Below are 17,972 nucleotides of genomic sequence, written 5' to 3' on the forward strand. Positions count from 1 at the left end.
AGGCACAATAATGATGTTTTTGTTGTGGTATCAACTCATTCCGTTGACCACTCGACCTCATTCCTGAAGGCACAATAATGATGTTTTTGTTGTGGCATTTTGATTGCAAGTCAGTTGCCTTTCACTTCTGGCTAGTTGACTCCTCCTAAACATATCTTATTGAAACAGCAGAAACATCACACTGAAAGAGTTCTACATAGGATGGAAAAAAAAAGAGTTCTAAATAAATAAAGGATAAGAGATCCCCCCACCCCACCCCCACCCCTCTCTCTTTGGATCAGAGATTCATGAAAACTAGATAACCTACAAGAAAATCCCTAAAAGCAAAGAAGGGAAGATCAAACTCCTGAGGCTTGAAAACACAAATATAGCAACAGATACTGAACTAACATGAAGACATGTACAACAGAAAGTTCAATTAGATGGAGAACCCCTTGAGTGGAGCAAATTTGGTCAATATCTCGACTTCCTTCTCTGCCGATTTCTGTTTCTTGAGTTTCCATTCTGAGGTTTCGGAGTTAGCCACCTGAATTTCGTCTACCATCTTTGGAAGATGTTCCATCACCATTCTTTGTTTCGATTTCGCTTCAGCTATCTTCTTGTTGGTTCTGTTGGAAACCTTAGCTAATGCAGATCGGCGTGATTGCAAGATGGCAATCTTATCATCAATTTCTTGTATAGCTGAGGAAGTAGACATATCTTCAACCTCAAGTAGAGCTATTTCTTTCTTTGAGGCATTGTAATCATCCCTTAGCGTAGAAACATGAGTCACTTTAGCCTCGAGGTCAGCAAAGAATTTGTCACCTTGTTTAGTTACTCGCTTAGCTTCTAGGAAATCTTTGCTGGCTAGTGGGATTTCTTGGATTAGCTTCAGCATTGAAAGCTCTCTATCACTGAGGTTAGGTTCATTCTGCAGCTCCAAAGACAAGGTTGCAACTTCGGTAAGTCTGTCAGAGGTAAATAAAGCAGGAAAACCAATACGTAGGAGGTTAACAAGTTTCTTTCGAGCTCCAGTCATTTCTTTTTCTCCGCAAGAGCCAGAGATAATGCTTGGACTTCCGTGAATAGGCAAATGTAGAATGTCATCAAGTGAACTAATGTAGTTATCGAAATCCTCTGGAGTTACTGCAAGAGGAGAATCCTTGAGAGGAGTTGCTAGTTCCTGGTGGCAGGCTAGAGGAGAAATGGTTGCATTGTCATCAGACACTGGACTCTCAAACAAAGAACTTTGCACTTTATTTGGTGCTTCATTGTTTTCTATGCTCTCTTCCTTAACTAGGAGTGCATTAGAAACCTCGGTATTGGTGATGTTCGAATTAACTTTCTTCCATAAATACCTTCCTTCCTGCTTCATATTGGGCTTCCTTTTCCGTGAAGAAGTTCCTCCTCCTCCACTAGTTTTACGAACCTTTCCAGAATTAGCTGATTTGGCAGTTTTACGGGCCTTTCCAGAGTTGGGTGATTGGCCAGTTTTATGGGCAATTCCAGGATTAGGTGATTGAGAAATAGGCAAAGGTTCCGCTGTAAAAGAATGTGAGTTGTAAAAATAGAAATATCAAGGAATAATAGATAAGTTAAAATGTGCCTCAACATGTTCCACAAAAAGGGCTTAAAACTAAACATCAAGCAAATACAGAGGCAACAATCAACATGGATATCAGAAAGCAACTACTTTTTGTTCTGCTAATTATCGACTAGAAAATTGGAACTGGATCTTTGTGGTTAGTATCATGACAAAGTGAAGACCAAGTCTGTAAACTTCTCAAAGGCTATTCAGTTGGTTTCTAATGTACTAATATTTCTAAATTGACTGAAGGTTTTCAAAATCAACATCTTTAACAGCAACAAAACAAACAACCAGGTTAATTTATTTATTTTTTGTTTAGGAGCAATGATAAAAACATGTAGCAACTTGGAATTGAACCCATGTATTTGCTATGACATTGAACAGTTCTACTACTAGACCACACATGCACTTTGATGAAATACTTCCGCTGTTTATAATTTATATTCCTCAACTGCAGTTTTGCACTTAAAAAACCGAAGGAGCCCCTCGATTTTCGTAAAAATAATAATTAAAAACCGAGGGACTTAGTCTGTTTTCTTTTCTTTTTTAAATTTTTTTTTTATTTATAGTTTTCCCACATTTGTGGGTCGGTTTTTTAAAAATTCTGTCAATTTTTCTTTAAAAAATTCATTGAAAAAGCAACGGAGTCGGTCAGTTTTTATGTTTTTTTAGCATTGACGCTGAAAGAGATTATAATTCCAAACCAACCAAATAACATAAGTTGATCACTCGTCACTTGTGATTTTACAACTTATAAGCACTTTTGGTTTGTCCAAACCCATTTGGAAACCCCCATAAGTCATAAAGTCATCAAGACCCGATTTTTTTTTAAAAAAAAAAGACAAGTTGGTTGTGCCATTGTTGAACCTCCAACAAGTTCCAACCACTTCAATTATCTTGTCGTCTTGTCCAAGTTTCTACTCCAAGGTCCATCTTCCCCCACTTCAATTTGACTTACATTGATCTCCCCGTGATGCTGTCATATCTATAGGATAGGGAGTTGCAACTATTGAAAAAACTAGACCTCTAGCTCAAAAGATAAAATTGGATAAATCTGAAATCTAAGATATGATCAAATATAACATTATCTTTAAGACAAGATTATCTTATTCTTCTTTCTAACTATAAGATAGAGATAACTAACATTGTCATGATCTATATATCATTCTCCTCCGCATGGAAAAATTTAGGTACTGATCCCCAACGACTTGAATAACAGAACGCAATTGTTGAATCTTCCGTTGAAAGAGGCACCCCGCGTACCAAAAATGGAAATGATAAAAAGATGTTGGTTAAATGATATGGATTATTTATATTGTGGAAAGTAGACGAATTGGTTCTTTTATAAGTAAAGGTTGTAGTGTAATGAATTGTACCCTTAGCTCCGATACCAGAACTGATGGAGCACCAGAGGGGAGAAGGGAAGAAGGAGAGAAATATATAGAGAAATAGGAGGGTTGATATAGAAGAATAGGAAGGGATCCATTCATAAAATGGTACTCAATTCAAGTGTCTTAAACAAAGTACGAGGGTCCTATTACCCTATTTATATAGGCTAGTTCGTTCTGAATTAAGTAGAACTCTTAAAAGTACTTAGCTTTTATCTCCGTTAAGAAGATATGCTTGAACATAACCTTATTTCTAAAATATAACTATCACTATTTTATTTTCAACTTATTTATGGAAAAGATAGATCAAACACAAAACCTTGTTTTAATAATAAGATTGCCTTTATTTATTTTTGACTAATATATGAAGATAAAGAACCTTCTCATGATCTACATCTGAAGGGTGCATCTAAATGTTTATAGGATTCACACCCATAAAGTCATGAACAGAGCAATTGGAGGCTGTTTGGATAAACTTATAAGATGGTCAAACCAGTAAAAAGGTGATAAGCATTTTTTCTGTTACAAAAACTCAAATGGCCTTAATAAGCATCGCATTGCGAAACTTAAAAAACATTTCTAAGCACTTGATGCTTATCAACTACTTTTAATTCATCAAACCACACGGGCTCCATGTTGAAAGTCAAGGATGTGGAGAAGATTCCTGGTCCTACCCTCTACCATGTGTTAAAAATTTATGCCTGCAGGATATTGCAATCTTTACAGGTGTCTCCAAACAAGGAAAAAGCATAGAGAGACGAAAAATCTAGCATTAGATTAACACCAAAAAGAAAACGAGTAACGTTTCACGTATGATGCTTTGAAAGAGAGGTATGATAGAACTAATCAACTCAAAACGAAGAGGGTGCTGCAAGTAAACAGTTATAACCAAGAGCAATAATAATAATGCTATTTGAGGTAGCTCTAGACATTTAAGTAATTACACCATGCTTAGACATGAGAATGGAGCAGATGTAAAAATTATTATGCTATTTAAGGTTGCAAAGTTTCAAGTCTAAAGATCCTATACAGAGAACAGAACAGAGAGACAGAGCTAAGAGACAGCACTGTGTAATCATAGAACGGGAGGTTATGTATCTCTTAACAGTAAATTATATCTCAGAAAAACCTAATAATACATGATAGTGTCCAAATATCTCATCAAGAAGTGTCAGAAATTTGATAGTTCACCTACTAACCTTTGCCCTCAGGCGACGTGAAAAAAGCATTGAAATCAGCTGGAACTTCCCAAACAAATGATGAGAAAAATGCATTGGTATCAGCTTCTGGATAATTTGTTTTGAGATAAGTTTTAAGAGATAGCTTACTCAAAAACCACATTTTCTTTCTTGGGGTTTCTTGAAGTCTTGGTGGAGCAATCAAGTACCTATCTTGAAAGTATCCTGAAGCTTTGACTCTTCTCCCAACTTTCCAAGTCCAAATATCACCTGGATTTGGCCAATTTTCAGGAGCGTAAGGTAAGCCTTCTCCTGACTCCAACAATGCAACAGGCCTGAGTTGAAAACCATCTGTCATGCAGGTATCGTTTGCCTCTGAAGTGCTAATCTTCTCACCACCTTCCACTATAAACATGATAAAGATGCTAAATTAATTTTGATTTTTTATTAGTATGATGCACAAAGATTTATGGATATAAAACATGACTTCGAAAGTGCTTTGAACTATTTGATGTATGACAATCTTTCACATTCTTATTAAATGCATAATGAGGTGTTGAACTATCAAATTCGTTCACTTTCTTTTGTAACTTGAAATAGATGCACAACACAGAGTATGCTCAAGAATCCTGATATAGAAGCTGGAGAACCTTTTATGCTGAAGAAAATGTAATAAAGTGAAACATCGCAGACTCACTCCCATTATTCTAATACAGTGTGTTGCCAATTATAAAAGTAAAACCACCTGGCAATCAAGAAGCCATCCAAGAGAGAAGAACCATGATTATGAAAAAAAAAACTGTTAATTTTATTCTTATAATTGATACAAAAAAAAACAAAGTACAGTGTAGTTCACTGCTCTATGGTTATGAAGAACCAAACAAAGTTCGTCCATTGTTTAAAAAAGATCGACAAGAATCAAGAGGAACTGCACAGCTTAAATGGTGTACACAAGTGAGATACTAGAGATTTTAAACAGAAAATATGAAACCAAACATCACATATTTTCTGCTAATTAACACTTTAAAGGCAGATCAATTAACAGTGTTATCATTACATTGTGCATTTAGATTTCTGGAAAGGTGCCGAATATATGTACCTTTTCCAAATTAATAGTCTTGAATAGTATATGCAGTTTCTAGATATTTAAGCATTGTTTCAAAAGATAAACTACTTTTTTTTGGTAACAACCGTAAATATTCTCACTAACCAACAAAAACTAATGCACCTAAATAGCACTTAAACTTCACCAACAGCCTCCTAGGAAGGGTGTTATGAGTATTAGGCCTCCAACAAGCAACTAGTTACACAAAGACTCTCTGAACAATCTACTGCAACTCTAAGATTTCTTAGACAGCCAAAGTAAATCTAATCTCTCTACAAATTCTTTCTTAACCTGTATCACTAATTTACCATAATTCCCCTAAACAATTTCCAGTTTCTAGCTCTCCAAATATGACATATCACTGCACTCCATAATGTGATAAAACTAATTTTTTTCTCAATTGACAATTAGTATTAACCATTAAACACCCAAACATCAGACAGCAGTACATTCAATGTGGAAAAAGTGAGTGTAAACTATGGGGTTAGGTGGTTCACAACTGTTAGGCTTTAGTTTTAATGATGACAATTTAATGCAAGTGTTTTCTATATGCAGCCTATCATACAAGCTCTTTTAAAGAAAGTCAAGTAAAATAGCCATGTACAAATATAGCTGTATGGAAAGGAATAAATGAACATCTGATAAAAGAAAGGATTTCAAGCAAGCAGAAGTAAATAGGAAGATTTTGCGCCAATTAATGCTCAAGATCTCAAGGCAACAATCAGGAGTCTTCCATGGAAACAAGTATGCACATACTTCTCGCTGAAACCCTAGAGCTATTAAGGACTTTTTGAAGACTACAACGATGGCATAAAGAAAAAGCTCTGAACTTATTCTTAGAAAGAGATCATCAGTGTATCTTTCCAAGAATCAATTCTCTTGGGGGTTGTGTTGCTCGGACTCTCCAAAATTGTTGCCACACCGCGTCGGATTCTCCAAAATGAACTACTTTTGGGGTATCCGACACACTACCCATCTCTGTCAAAGACCTCAACGGCTAGATCAAGAAACTATAAAAGGAGAAAACAAGACATGAAGAAGATATACACTTGTCTAAACCTTCTCAAATACCATTGCTCTACTCTTAACCAACATTATATTTCTTGTTTAAAGTAACTGTGTATTCAAAAAGAGGAGAGGGAAAGCCGTGTTGGTGAGACATTGTATCAATCAAGAGTGAGAAAGATTGAGTGAAAGCGTGGGAATCACACTTCATAGGACTTGTACAAGACAAACTTCAAGTGCTTACAGAGAACACCCTTGCAACCCGAGGGGACTGGACTAAGATCTACATTGGATCCCAACAAGTATAAAAACATCTGGTGTCATTCTACTTCCTGTCATTACCTTTATAGTTGGTATTTAATATTTAGTATCTCCTTCAGTGTCAATCGACTCATCTCTAAGATAGTTGACGAAGATAATAAAAAGAAAACAATTCACCACCCACCCCCGTCCTGCACTTCCCCCTCTGTCTTGCACTTTCAGTAACATGACCAGAAATGAAAGATCATTTTTTGGACAATACTTCCCCCTCTGTCTTGCACTTTCAGCAACATGACCAGAAATGAAAGATACTTTTTTTGGACAATGTTGTCCAGTCCAGCTTGCGCACGCCTTGATCATTCAACCAGTAGCTGTTACCTCCCGTTAACACACATACCGAACAAGTCTGGCCACCTGGGAATTGGGATTCGAACCTAAGACCTCATGGTTCTCTTCCCACTTCATGACCAAAAATGGAACAATTATGGGTTTGAGCATGATTATTACTAACATTTCTAAAATGGAGTTCTACTCAAAAACAATAAATCACTTATACAATGCATCAGCACCTTACCGAGGCTTACTACCTTCCATTCCTAAGTTTTGACCTTAACAACCTAACCCCATCTCTTTTTCTTTCATCTTATGGGGGTAAAGATGAAAAAAGATTACATTTTTCTTAACTAAAATCTCTAATCTTTGTTAAAATGTGCCCAAAAACAAAAGTGAATCTTGAATTTACTTCGAAATAAACACTCACTTAACCAGCAGGGGTATCACAAAGGCTAAAATCAAATCAAAACAGAGAACAAAAGAAAAACTTACTGTTGAAAGTTAGAACTTTAGGCCAAATCGAAGTAAACCCACAATGGGTTTTTGCTGCAGCAGCAGAGAGATGAAGAGAAGAGGGCTTTTGAGGTTGAAAAGTGGATGATCAAGATTAAAGAGGTTTAAGTGTGTAGAACTGATGAATTCTGTCAAACTGTCAGTGATTAGTGATAAAGAGATGCTTAATGGTCCATTGATTCCATTAAGAGAATTTGAGAAATTCAAGAAATGAAAAATACTCATAGGGCAAGAATAATGGGAATTCTAATAGGCTCTTGGAAGTATAGGGTGTATCTTTATTTCAAGCCTCAAAGAGATGGAGATTTTATTTTCGATATGATCTATGTAACATTTTAACGAGATATAAATATTATTTCAAATAATTATCGCGGTTCAAGTAATTCATAAGTAATAATAACTCATCACTTAAAAAGATAAAAATGCTATTTTCAAATAACTCTTCGTTCAAGTAACTCATAAATTATACTAATAATTTATTTGAGTTATGTGGACGGTATTATTTTTTACTTCGTTTAGAAATAATAATTATAATTTGACTTTTAGAACATATTTTTATAATGATATAACGTTTTGATACAATTTGACCTGATTATAAATTTATAATAATTATTTTCTATATTAATATTTTATTACAACAATTAATTATTTTTAGAACTAATTTTGCTTTTTTGGTCAGTTAAAAAATTATACTAGCTCTCTAAATTTTATAAATACAATTTAAATTTTAGTGATATGCTTATATAATACACAATATTTTGATAAAAAATGATCTGATTATGAAAAATTCACCTCATCTATGTGCCTAGTTAAATTATGTCAATAAAATAAGATGAGTACATTAGTTAGTATACTTAAAAAAAAGGAAATATGATCAAAAAGTCTTGCAAGTGAAATTAATTAGGATGAAATTCGTTTACTTTTCATTTCAGAAAGTTGGAGAAAAAGTATTCTTTTCCAAGGCAAACAATGTTCTATTTATCTACAAAGGAACAAAAGTACCCAAAAATTTACAAGATAACATTTAACAGAAAAATAGCAAATTTAGCTAGTTTATATATTCGTATCAAAATATTCATAAGTTATGTTATAAAAAATATAATTTATTATGTATTAGAAGGGTGTAATGTATTTGAGAAACAATAATAATACACGTATCTTCTTCTTTTTCTTCTTCTTCTTTTCTAAGAAGGATAAATAAAGAACATATGTCCAAAAACACATAGATTTAATTTTTAAATATTACAATAAATTCTAAAAAAAATAAACAATTTATATTGCATAATTTAATTTCTATTGAATTTATGCTAAGAGAGACAAAGGGATCTCTAAGCTATACTTAGGAAATTAAATTTAAATTACAAAAAAAAAAGTATTTTAATTCATAAATTTTCATTAAATTAATGGTCAGAACAAAAAGGGGTAAAATTTAAATATCGATCCGTGCAAAAACTTCTCACTCATGCCAATTTTTGTAAAGATTATATTCTATAAATATATAAATATTACTACTCCATTTTATTAGAAAAATTAGGAATACTCCATCTCGTTCATGTTAACTGAATTGGTTAGATATTTTTCATAATTTAAAATAAGTAATTGTTCAAAATTAAAGAAAACCATTGAGATTTTTCTAATATTTATTTTTATTTAATGAGGTTCTTAATTATTTTATATATTCCGATAAAGTATTTTAAAATTTTTTTATAAAAGATAATAGATATGGAAAGTAACTTTGATTATTTTTTCTCAAACATGTATGAGACTCCAATAACTCATTTAATAAGAGCCAGACGGCTATAACCTACGCTACATGTTGATTAAACCCAACAAATAGGGTTACCTTGTAGAAATGCTACTAGTTTAGGCGTATACACACTAATTTGTAGTATTACGAATTTTATCAGATTTTGATACATTCACATACGTTCAGATACATGTATTTTGGAATATGTCAAAATTAGGTGTAATTTCTTTTAAATACATTGTACTCAAGTGGATTAACATATATTTGAGATACATAGACAAATCTCCTCACCTCCCTTCCATCTCGCCCACTACTCTTCTATTCATCTGATACCCCAAATACATGTGAATCATACTAGATACTTACAAATATATATATTTAGTGTGATTCACATGTATTTGAGATACAAGACTATCTCCCTTCCCTTTCCTTTCTATCTCACTTGCGTCTCTCTTTATTTTAGTGTATTCTCATAATAAAAATATATGTATTTAGATATATCTATATTAATATATGATGAAAACACTTAATTAATTATAAAATACTTAATTATTTGAAAGGATATGTAAGGTAGTTTTCCCAAATAAATATCCATTTAAATGAGTAGGTCAACTCTCCCTCTTACTATAGCAAGTTAGCAACATACTTGAATTCTCTAAACACAAACAAAGAAGAAAAATGGCAGCACAAGGAACATGCCTTAATCACGTCTCCCGAGAATCCTCTGATATCAATCGCCTAGCCCAATTTTACATTGAGGTTTTGATAATGCATTAACTTTCGTTACTTAAGTTTCATAAATCACATCAGGGTTATGATTTTTCTGTTTAAATTAGAGTAAAATTGATTGTTTGATGAAAATGGGTTTGCAGATATTTGAGTTTGAGAAAGTTGAAGCTCCAAGATTTGAATTTGATGTGATATGGTTGAAGCTGGCACCAGCTTTCTATCTTCACCTTATCGAGAGAGATCCGACTACGAAGCTTCCCGAAGGTCCATGGAGTGCCACGTCAGCCGTCGCCGACCCGAAGAATCTGCCCAGAGGTCACCATGTCTGCTTCACCATCTCCAATTTCGATTCTTTTGTTCAGAAACTCAAGGTTGATCTCTATTTTATCCTCTTTCAATTTCGTTTGAAAGTTTTATGTGGTTAATGTTTTTTTTTGCAATTTGATTTAAGTATTATGGAAGATCTGTTGCTGTTTTCAATTTCAATTATGTTTAAGATTACCCTAAATTAATTGATTACTATGATTAAAAGAAATTTTAGTTTCAAGAATTGGATTATTGAGTACTAGATTTTTCGTATTTCCTGATGATTATGTTAAAGTGTGTTGGGGTTTATTTGCCCTGATTTCTTACCATAAATAGGTTTTCCTTTTAGGAAAAAGTTTTAATATTTTACTAGTCCTTGTAGGAAAGGTTTAGGACTCTATAAATATAGGCTTGTTCCTTCTAACTTAATTAACATTCACAATGTAGTCCTAGGGTTTTGAGAGTTGCGGTTATGGGGGAGAGTTTTGTGTACCTCCTTGTATTCAGAGTGAATTGTTTGAGGTTGTTTCTCTCCATATTTTGTACTCTCATATTTATAGTGGATTGCTCATCTCCTTTGTGGACGTAGGTCGATTGACCGAACCACGTTAAATCTGTCTCTTTTGGTATATTTCTCGTTTGTCTTCTTACTCATGGTCTTTCGAGGTTTGCTTTGCTAGTTTCCGCATTACACCTGCTTATTTCGGTCCTAACAAAGTGATGTCTAAGTGTTGAATGAGAGTCTTGACGTATCTGGTAAAGTTGTTTCTATGTGACGTGGAGGTTAATGGTTCAAGTTGTGGAAACAACCTCTTGTAAAGACACAAGGTAAGGCTGCGTACAATAGACCCTTGTGGTCCAGCCCTTCCCCTAATACCGGGCGTATAGTGGGAGCTTAGTTCACCGAGTTGCTCTTTTGCCCTGATGTCAAAGTGTTGGTATCATCTTTAATTTGATGATTTTTGGGATCTTTTTATCCATTACTTCCCTTTTACCTTTCTAGATGATGTTAATTCTTGTAACGACAATTTGAAAATAAAGTTGTGTAAACGAGATTCCTTTGAATGAGTATGTGAAGGATAGGAAGAGATGTTGGTTAATTGTTGCATCTTTGAGTTTTCTCAAGGGGACTGCAGTATTGCAGCATGTGTTTTCTTGTTCTATTTGTATTGACTATTGAGTATTTAAGACAAAAGCATTAGCTTCATTTTAATAGGAGGTGAAGTGAAGCAATTGAAAATTGGTTAAAATAATGTGATACTGCTAATTGTTCTTTTGCAGAGTTATAGCTGTATTTGTTTTAGATAATGTTAATGCATGAATTGTAGACCAGTGTCGAATGTTCAAGAACTTCTTTAGTTCTTTAGTGATGGAAGTTTAGTCTCGTTTCTTTCTCAATTCTGGGTTATCCATGACTAATAGATCTGCCGATCACTGCTTTTCTCTGAACTTTGTCATGTAGGAGAAAGGAATTGAAGTTCAGGAGTGGACTCAACCAGATGGCAAGACCAAACAAGCCTTTTTCTTTGATCCAGATGGTGCGATTTCCGTTTTATGTTTATATATCATATTGATTCCGAAGTGATAGTGTTTTGAAGTTTATGAAATTGGATGACTATACTCAACCTCCGAAGGCAAGAACACATGAGAAAATCGATGTTCTTTACACTCTTAAATTTGAATCTCTTAACCTGATGTCGATGCTAGTGTATCAAATTCTTTTCAGTTCTGCACTTGATTAGGTAAAGTTTTCAATTCAATAACATATGGTTCTCAATCTGCAGGAAATGGTTTGGAGGTAAGCAATGGGGCTCCTGCCTCCTGAACAGCGATTAAACTCTTGGTGTCCCGCATACCTGTTAGCCGTAAGTTTTGAGTATAATAAACCCACAGGTCTCGGAAAACATTAGCTCGGATGATGACCTTGTGTAAATTTGTTATTGGTATGAAATATTGTGTCGTTTAGTTATGCTGTCTCCTTGCAATTGCCTCCAAGTAGCTTGTACTCTGATTGTTGCCAAATTGATAGCATAAGGACTGTCTGTATGTATGTAGATTGATCTCTCAATAAGACAATACTAGTGGAGTTAGTTGTTAATAGTAGTAATTGCCACTGAGATAGATGTATACTGTTGTACTTCAATAGCCATGATTATATTGTTAACCTTATCAACAAGAAACTGATAGATATTAAGCAGTGATTATGATTATTAAGAAACATGAAGGGAGCTGAAAATCTGAATTCTGCTCTTGATTTTCTGTCTGATTGCTCCATTTAAGTAGAACAAAAAGAATGGAATTGGAAAGAAAAGGGAGCTATTGTGATGCCTAGAAGCGAAAAATCGCTTATGCCAAAGTTTCCCTAACGATAGCTCAACATTTTATTTTTTACTGGTGTGGTGCTGTTGGATGCTTCTGATCGATCGGGGAAAAATAACTGAAATTAGTGGGCTTCTGATCGATCGGGGAAAAATAACTGAAATTAGTGGGCTTTGTTTATCACGATCAATCAAGGCTAAAGTTGCACGTTTCATTTAGTTATCTTGACTATTCAAGAACATTTCAAAGTTGCCAATCTGAGTCACCATTCCTGCTTCCAAGTAGTCCGCCACGTTTGCACAGAGTTGCCACGTGTCATCCCTCGAGCATCTCCAACACAAAAACAACTTTCCTAGAAGAAAATAATCCAAATATATAACCCCTTTTTTGTAAAGCATACATACATATATATATATATATATATATATAACAAGAAAAAAATGAGCCAACAACAACTTCAAAGGCCTGAAACAGAGCAGCCCCTAAAATACGGCGACTTTTTTAATGTAAAAGGTGAGTTAGCTGATCAACCAATTGCACCGCAAGATGCAGCCATGATGCAAAGTGTTGAAGCCATGGTATTTGGGAAAAACCAAAAGGGTGGTCCTGCCTCTGTAATGCAGGCTGCTGCTGCCAAAAACGAAAGAAGTGGGCATGTTAGTCATGAAGATACCACTCAACTTGTTGGTGATGAAGGTGTTACTGTTGCTGAAACCAAACTCCCCGGTAGACGTATAATTACCGAATCAGTTGCCGGACAGGTGACTTTAAGACGCTTATTAATTTTATAAAAATTTAAGTGTCTATGTGTGCAACGTAGATGTCAGGTGAGACAATTAAATGATAATTGTAGGTATTGGGGCGATATGTTGAGCCTCTTCCAGTAACAGCAGCAGCAGCAACAGAGGGAGATGTGGAGGAAGCGCCTATAACAATAGGAGAAGCTTTGGCAGCAACAGCCCTTACAGCAGGGGAGAAACCGGTGGAACAGAGCGATGCAGCCGCAATACAAGCGGCTGAAGCTAGAGCCACCGGTTCTAGTGTTGTAACCCCTGGAGGATTAGCTGCCACAGCTCAATCAGCAGCATCGGCTAATGAAGGATTGGCTCAAGATGTTGATAAAATCAAATTAAACGATGTCTTAACTGTACGACTCTTTAAGAGACTAGCAATTTCATTATCATTGATTTTTCATTTATATATACAATTAAATTCGTTTAAATTTTGTGATCTTAAACATACTGGAATCAAACATTTATAGGGTGCGGCTGCAAAATTACCGGCAGATAAGGCAGCGACAAGGCAAGATGCACAAGGGGTGATGGAGGCGGAGTTACGGAATAATCAAAGCCTGACAGCTTATCCTGGCGGAGTAGCTGCATCTGTGGCTGCAGCTGCAAGACTAAATGAAAGAAGTTCATAATTAAGCTTGGCTCACAATGTGTATAATATTACTAATATTTTCCTCGTTAATTAGCTTGTTCCTTTTCTTGTTTTGGTACTTTGTAATTAGTCGTTAATCAGGTTCTGTAAAGGTCCCCTACTTGTGTAAATTAAATTAGGGTATGCAAATAAATAATATAATCCTCAATACGAAAAAGGAAGTGCGTATACTAATTTGCAAGTCACAACTTAACTCTTATTACACTATTGATTGATGAGAGGGAGTTGTTCGGATGATAAGCACCCCTCACTTTCAATCTGAAGGTTGCGAGTTCGAGTCACCAAAGGATCAAAAGGGTGGGAGCTCCTAGATGAGGGTAAAAAAAAACCTCTTATTACACTATTGGCTTTTGCTTTGAAATAGCTGGTTTAAAGTTTGATCATACTAGCAAAACACCAATTATTATAAGACTTAATTACAAAATGTTTCCTTCATACCAAATACACCTGGTGTCACGTTATTCTAGTTGTATGGTGCAAATTAGGGTTCAAATTAACCATATTCAAGAAGAAAGTTTCGACTATTAGCTTCCAACCAAACAGAGACATAATCAGATCATTGTCGATATAAACATTATCAGTAACTGGTTTGCTATGAACTTGAGGCGAATAATAGAAGAAAATATACAAGTGCCCGCAGTGGATAACGAACTATAATAATAAAAATTTAATTTTATGAGTATCAAATTTTCTAATAATAATTTTAAGTGATAATATTGAATTTTAATTTTAAATAATTATATATATTTAATAAATTTGTTATATAAACATACCATTCAAACAAACTTTATTAAATTCGATCAAATTGCCCATGTAGCAAACAAATTTTATTAAATTCGATTGAATTGTCCATATATATAGCTCCGCGCTTAATAGTTACAAACACTTCCACGGTAACAAACTTGATTACCAACACAAGCACTATTATATATATAGTTATAACGTAGAATATGCATAACAAAGTAATAACACACTAATTAAGGTGATAGACAAAGTTTCAACATAATTTACATAACTATTTTTTTAATACCTAACCTTTTAATTTTAACAATAGCTAATTAAGCTTGGATCCAAAATAAAACTGTTCAATATTTTTCTCAACCTAATAATATAAACTGAATATGTCTTATTTACCACGTCTAACTTATATACCCTTACAAAGTTATCTTAATTCACAACACCCACCATTATTCAAGGTAGTAGTAGTAGTAGTTTGACAAGTGGCCTGCCATATCTATAGTTTAACGCCACCACATTACTTCAAATAGCCACTTGTCCCAAAATCCCTCATCTCCATCCAAACAATCCCTCAATCTTCTTCCATACACATTCATATAAATCATTTTTTCCTCTAGCTCGAGCTAGCTAGCCATATCCTACATCTACTTTTAATAATTTCCAAGTGTTTTAATTTTAACAAAAAATGAGTCAACAACAACCAAGAAGGGAACAAGGTGATCAAGCAGCCGATCCGATCAAATACGGCGACATTTTTGCTGTTTCTGGAGAGCTAGGAGAAAAAGCTGTTAAGCCGGAAGATGCAGCCATGATGCAGAGCGCTGAGACCGCCGTGCTCGGGAAAACGCAAAAGAGCGGTCCAGCGGCTACCATGCAATCAGCCGCTAATGTTAACGTGAGCGCCGGTTTGGTTCAACCGGGTGATGTTACTGATGTTGCGGCTAGAGAGGGTGTTACGGTTACTGGGACGGCGGTTCCTGGAGCTAATATTATTACTGAATCAGTTGCTGGACAGGTAAAGTTGTCTCATTATTAATTACCAATTTGATTAGTAAAATATCACTTATTTTTCGTCAAAATAAAATGATGAAAATGGCCAAATTACGACCACCGTAGTTCCAAATGTTTCACCTAAACAGAAGATTGGAGGTCGACTTAATTAGTGGGATAGGGAATTCAAAACTCATCTATAAGTTTAAGTTCAAATTTCATGCACTATGTTTTATTTTTCGAATCCTGAATCCGTCACTGCCAACATTTTGGCACTTCACCAATTGAAAGGTCAGCTAGCTCCTATATTTGTTAATTAGCGGCTAATTTTATGTATGGTTGATGACATAAAGGTAGTTGGACAATACATTCAGCCAACAGGAGGTAGCGGAGGACAGCCACAAGGAGCAGCAACCACCGGAGGAGGTGGTGGTGGTGGTGGTAGTCGAGGCAGTACTAGAGAAATCACAATAGGAGAAGCTCTTGAAGCGGCTGGACAAACAATACCGGGCAAACCAGTGGATCAATGCGATGCAGCAGCAATCCAAGCAGCTGAAATACGCGCAACAGGCAGCAATGTTATCACTCCTGGTGGCGTAGCAGCCACTGCTCAGTCGGCTGCTGCCTATAATGAATCTATGATAAAAGACGAGGACAAAGTTAAGCTTGGAGATGTCTTATCGGTTAGTAACAAATTATATATGTCGTATGAATTTTACTGTGAGAAGTTTGTATTTCGATATTCCAGTGTTGTGCCATTGATATATTCGAATTGTCCCACATAAATTGAGACTCGATATAGTAGATAGACTCAACTTGAAGCTAATTTAAACTTGCGCAGGGTGCTACTAAGGTATTGCCGGCAGATAAGGCAGCGACGAGGCAGGATGCAGAAGGAGTGGTAGGGGCGGAGCTACGGAACAAACACGACATGTCCACCACTCCTGGTGGAGTAGCTGCTTCTGTGACTGTAGCTGCCCGGATGAATGAAAGGAGTCAACAACAAACCTAATCTGTGTTGTGCTTAGTAGTAGTAGTAGTCAGTTATTATAGTCGAAGAAGTATTGTATGCAAATTACTTGTTTTTCAAGCCGGTGCGGTTACTATATGGTTAATGAATTACTGTTGTTTGTGTTTGGGCTTATATGTACAAATAAGGATGAAGTAATAGGTTTGGTAAACATTTTTTTACGTCTTCGCAACAATTTAAAAAGAAGACATAAAATTTGGCCTAAGTTTCATATAATAGTAGAAGCTGCACATGATATTGAATGGAATTATGAGAAGTATGTAAGACAAACAATTTGCTATAGTGGATTCTCTATATGATCTCGTGGAGATTCAGTTGTGGACTCACTTGTTCAAGATCAAATCTCCTGTCTGTTCGAGAGTTCTATTATAATGTAAAATTTGGAGAGGATGGTAGCCTCAACACCATAGTAGAACGTAAAATGTGCAGAGGATGGTAGCCTCAACACCATAGTAGGAGACAAAAGTTTACATCTGGATGAGGTTTACATCTGGATGAGGAACTGCTTGGACAAATACTAGACGTACCTAGAGAAATAATGTAGAATTTGCAGAGGATGGTAGCCTCAACACACAGAGGATGGTAGCCTCAACACCATGGTAGGAGACAAAAGTTTACATCTGAATGAGGAACTGCTGGGACAAATACTAGAAGTACCCAGAGAAAGGATCAAGTCTGTAGTCAGAAAATCTTGCACCAAGGAGTTCCCTGACATGCGTCGTGGGGGTTCAAAAGAAACTCATGAAATGAGAGTACCAATTGTTGTTTGAGTTTGTCAACAAAGTGCTTCTTCCTCGGAACGAAAAGCGGGCAGTCGCTTCTGCAACTGATCGTTTCATCATGGAATCACCGTGCAAGTTCGAACCCATAGACCTTCCAGCCCTAATGATGGAAGCATATGTACAAATCGGTGATTGAACACAAAGGTAAGCATGACATGGGTTATGGCTATTTCTTGACTAAGGTGTTCCAACATCTGAACATTCCAGTAGGAAAGGGTAAAATTGGAACTGCCAAGCAATCTTTCTCTCTGACTACTCTGGTGGAATGTGAGTGCATTGAAGGAAAGACTGGTCCACTGAGCAAGATATCTCAGTTGAAAATTGAACAAGATCAGTTGAAGCACGAGCTAGAGGAGATGATTGTGCGTGTGAGTAACAAAGATGTGGAGATTGCCCTATTGAAGGTTGAGTTACTCAAAGCGTAGTCTGAGGGACCTAGTACTGCAGAGGTCAACAAGCTGAGGAAGAACAATGATGCGCTCCTGGCTCAAAATGTTGCCTTACAAGAGAAATTGATCAAGGATAATGATGAAGCAAA

At 35.5% G+C, this 17,972-nt stretch overlaps 4 protein-coding genes across 4 annotated transcripts; 3 read left to right on the top strand and 1 right to left on the bottom strand.

The window, feature by feature from the left end:
• Positions 1-135: 135 nt before the first annotated feature.
• LOC125839585 (uncharacterized) lies at positions 136-7,609 on the bottom strand. Its single transcript, XM_049518575.1, has 3 exons — positions 7,330-7,609; positions 4,155-4,538; positions 136-1,521 (listed from the first exon to the last, which is right to left on the bottom strand). Coding segments are annotated over exons 1-3 (1,488 nt in total). The 5' UTR covers positions 7,331-7,609; the 3' UTR covers positions 136-418.
• Positions 7,610-9,690: 2,081 nt separating this feature from the next.
• LOC125839556 (lactoylglutathione lyase) lies at positions 9,691-12,227 on the top strand. Its single transcript, XM_049518544.1, has 4 exons — positions 9,691-9,856; positions 9,970-10,197; positions 11,595-11,670; positions 11,917-12,227. Exons 1-4 carry the CDS (start codon positions 9,776-9,778, stop codon positions 11,955-11,957), a joined length of 426 nt encoding a protein of 141 aa, XP_049374501.1. The 5' UTR covers positions 9,691-9,775; the 3' UTR covers positions 11,958-12,227.
• A 654-nt stretch (positions 12,228-12,881) lies between these two features.
• LOC125839564 (late embryogenesis abundant protein D-34-like) lies at positions 12,882-13,904 on the top strand. The gene is made up of 3 exons (XM_049518553.1): positions 12,882-13,212; positions 13,305-13,598; positions 13,713-13,904. The coding sequence occupies exons 1-3, from the start codon at positions 12,892-12,894 to the stop codon at positions 13,872-13,874; spliced, it is 777 nt and encodes a 258-aa protein (XP_049374510.1). The 5' UTR covers positions 12,882-12,891; the 3' UTR covers positions 13,875-13,904.
• A 1,413-nt stretch (positions 13,905-15,317) lies between these two features.
• On the top strand, positions 15,318-16,634 carry LOC125839580 (late embryogenesis abundant protein 31-like). Its single transcript, XM_049518569.1, has 3 exons — positions 15,318-15,647; positions 15,976-16,305; positions 16,464-16,634. The coding sequence occupies exons 1-3, from the start codon at positions 15,318-15,320 to the stop codon at positions 16,632-16,634; spliced, it is 831 nt and encodes a 276-aa protein (XP_049374526.1).
• The last annotated feature ends 1,338 nt before the right edge of the window (positions 16,635-17,972 follow it).

Source organism: Solanum verrucosum, unplaced genomic scaffold (genome assembly GCF_900185275.1).
Source record: "Solanum verrucosum unplaced genomic scaffold, falcon-dt-bn FXZP01000306.1, whole genome shotgun sequence".
In the NCBI taxonomy this organism is placed as follows: Eukaryota; Viridiplantae; Streptophyta; class Magnoliopsida; order Solanales; family Solanaceae; genus Solanum; species Solanum verrucosum.

Bases quoted from the DNA above. Each gene is read 5' to 3' on its own strand.
- LOC125839585 (XM_049518575.1), bottom strand. The intron at 1,522-4,154 runs GTTAGTAGGTGA...ATTCTTTTACAG, and splicing joins CACGTCGCCTGAGGGCAAAG to CGGAACCTTTGCCTATTTCT.
- LOC125839556 (XM_049518544.1), top strand. From the start codon at position 9,776: ATGGCAGCACAAGGAACATGCCTTAATCACGTCTCCCGAGAATCCTCT. The intron at 9,857-9,969 runs GTTTTGATAATG...ATGGGTTTGCAG, and splicing joins TAGCCCAATTTTACATTGAG to ATATTTGAGTTTGAGAAAGT. The intron at 10,198-11,594 runs GTTGATCTCTAT...TTTGTCATGTAG, and splicing joins CTTTTGTTCAGAAACTCAAG to GAGAAAGGAATTGAAGTTCA.
- LOC125839564 (XM_049518553.1), top strand. From the start codon at position 12,892: ATGAGCCAACAACAACTTCAAAGGCCTGAAACAGAGCAGCCCCTAAAA. The intron at 13,213-13,304 runs GTGACTTTAAGA...TGATAATTGTAG, and splicing joins CCGAATCAGTTGCCGGACAG to GTATTGGGGCGATATGTTGA. The intron at 13,599-13,712 runs GTACGACTCTTT...AAACATTTATAG, and splicing joins AATTAAACGATGTCTTAACT to GGTGCGGCTGCAAAATTACC.
- LOC125839580 (XM_049518569.1), top strand. From the start codon at position 15,318: ATGAGTCAACAACAACCAAGAAGGGAACAAGGTGATCAAGCAGCCGAT. The intron at 15,648-15,975 runs GTAAAGTTGTCT...GATGACATAAAG, and splicing joins CTGAATCAGTTGCTGGACAG to GTAGTTGGACAATACATTCA. The intron at 16,306-16,463 runs GTTAGTAACAAA...AAACTTGCGCAG, and splicing joins AGCTTGGAGATGTCTTATCG to GGTGCTACTAAGGTATTGCC.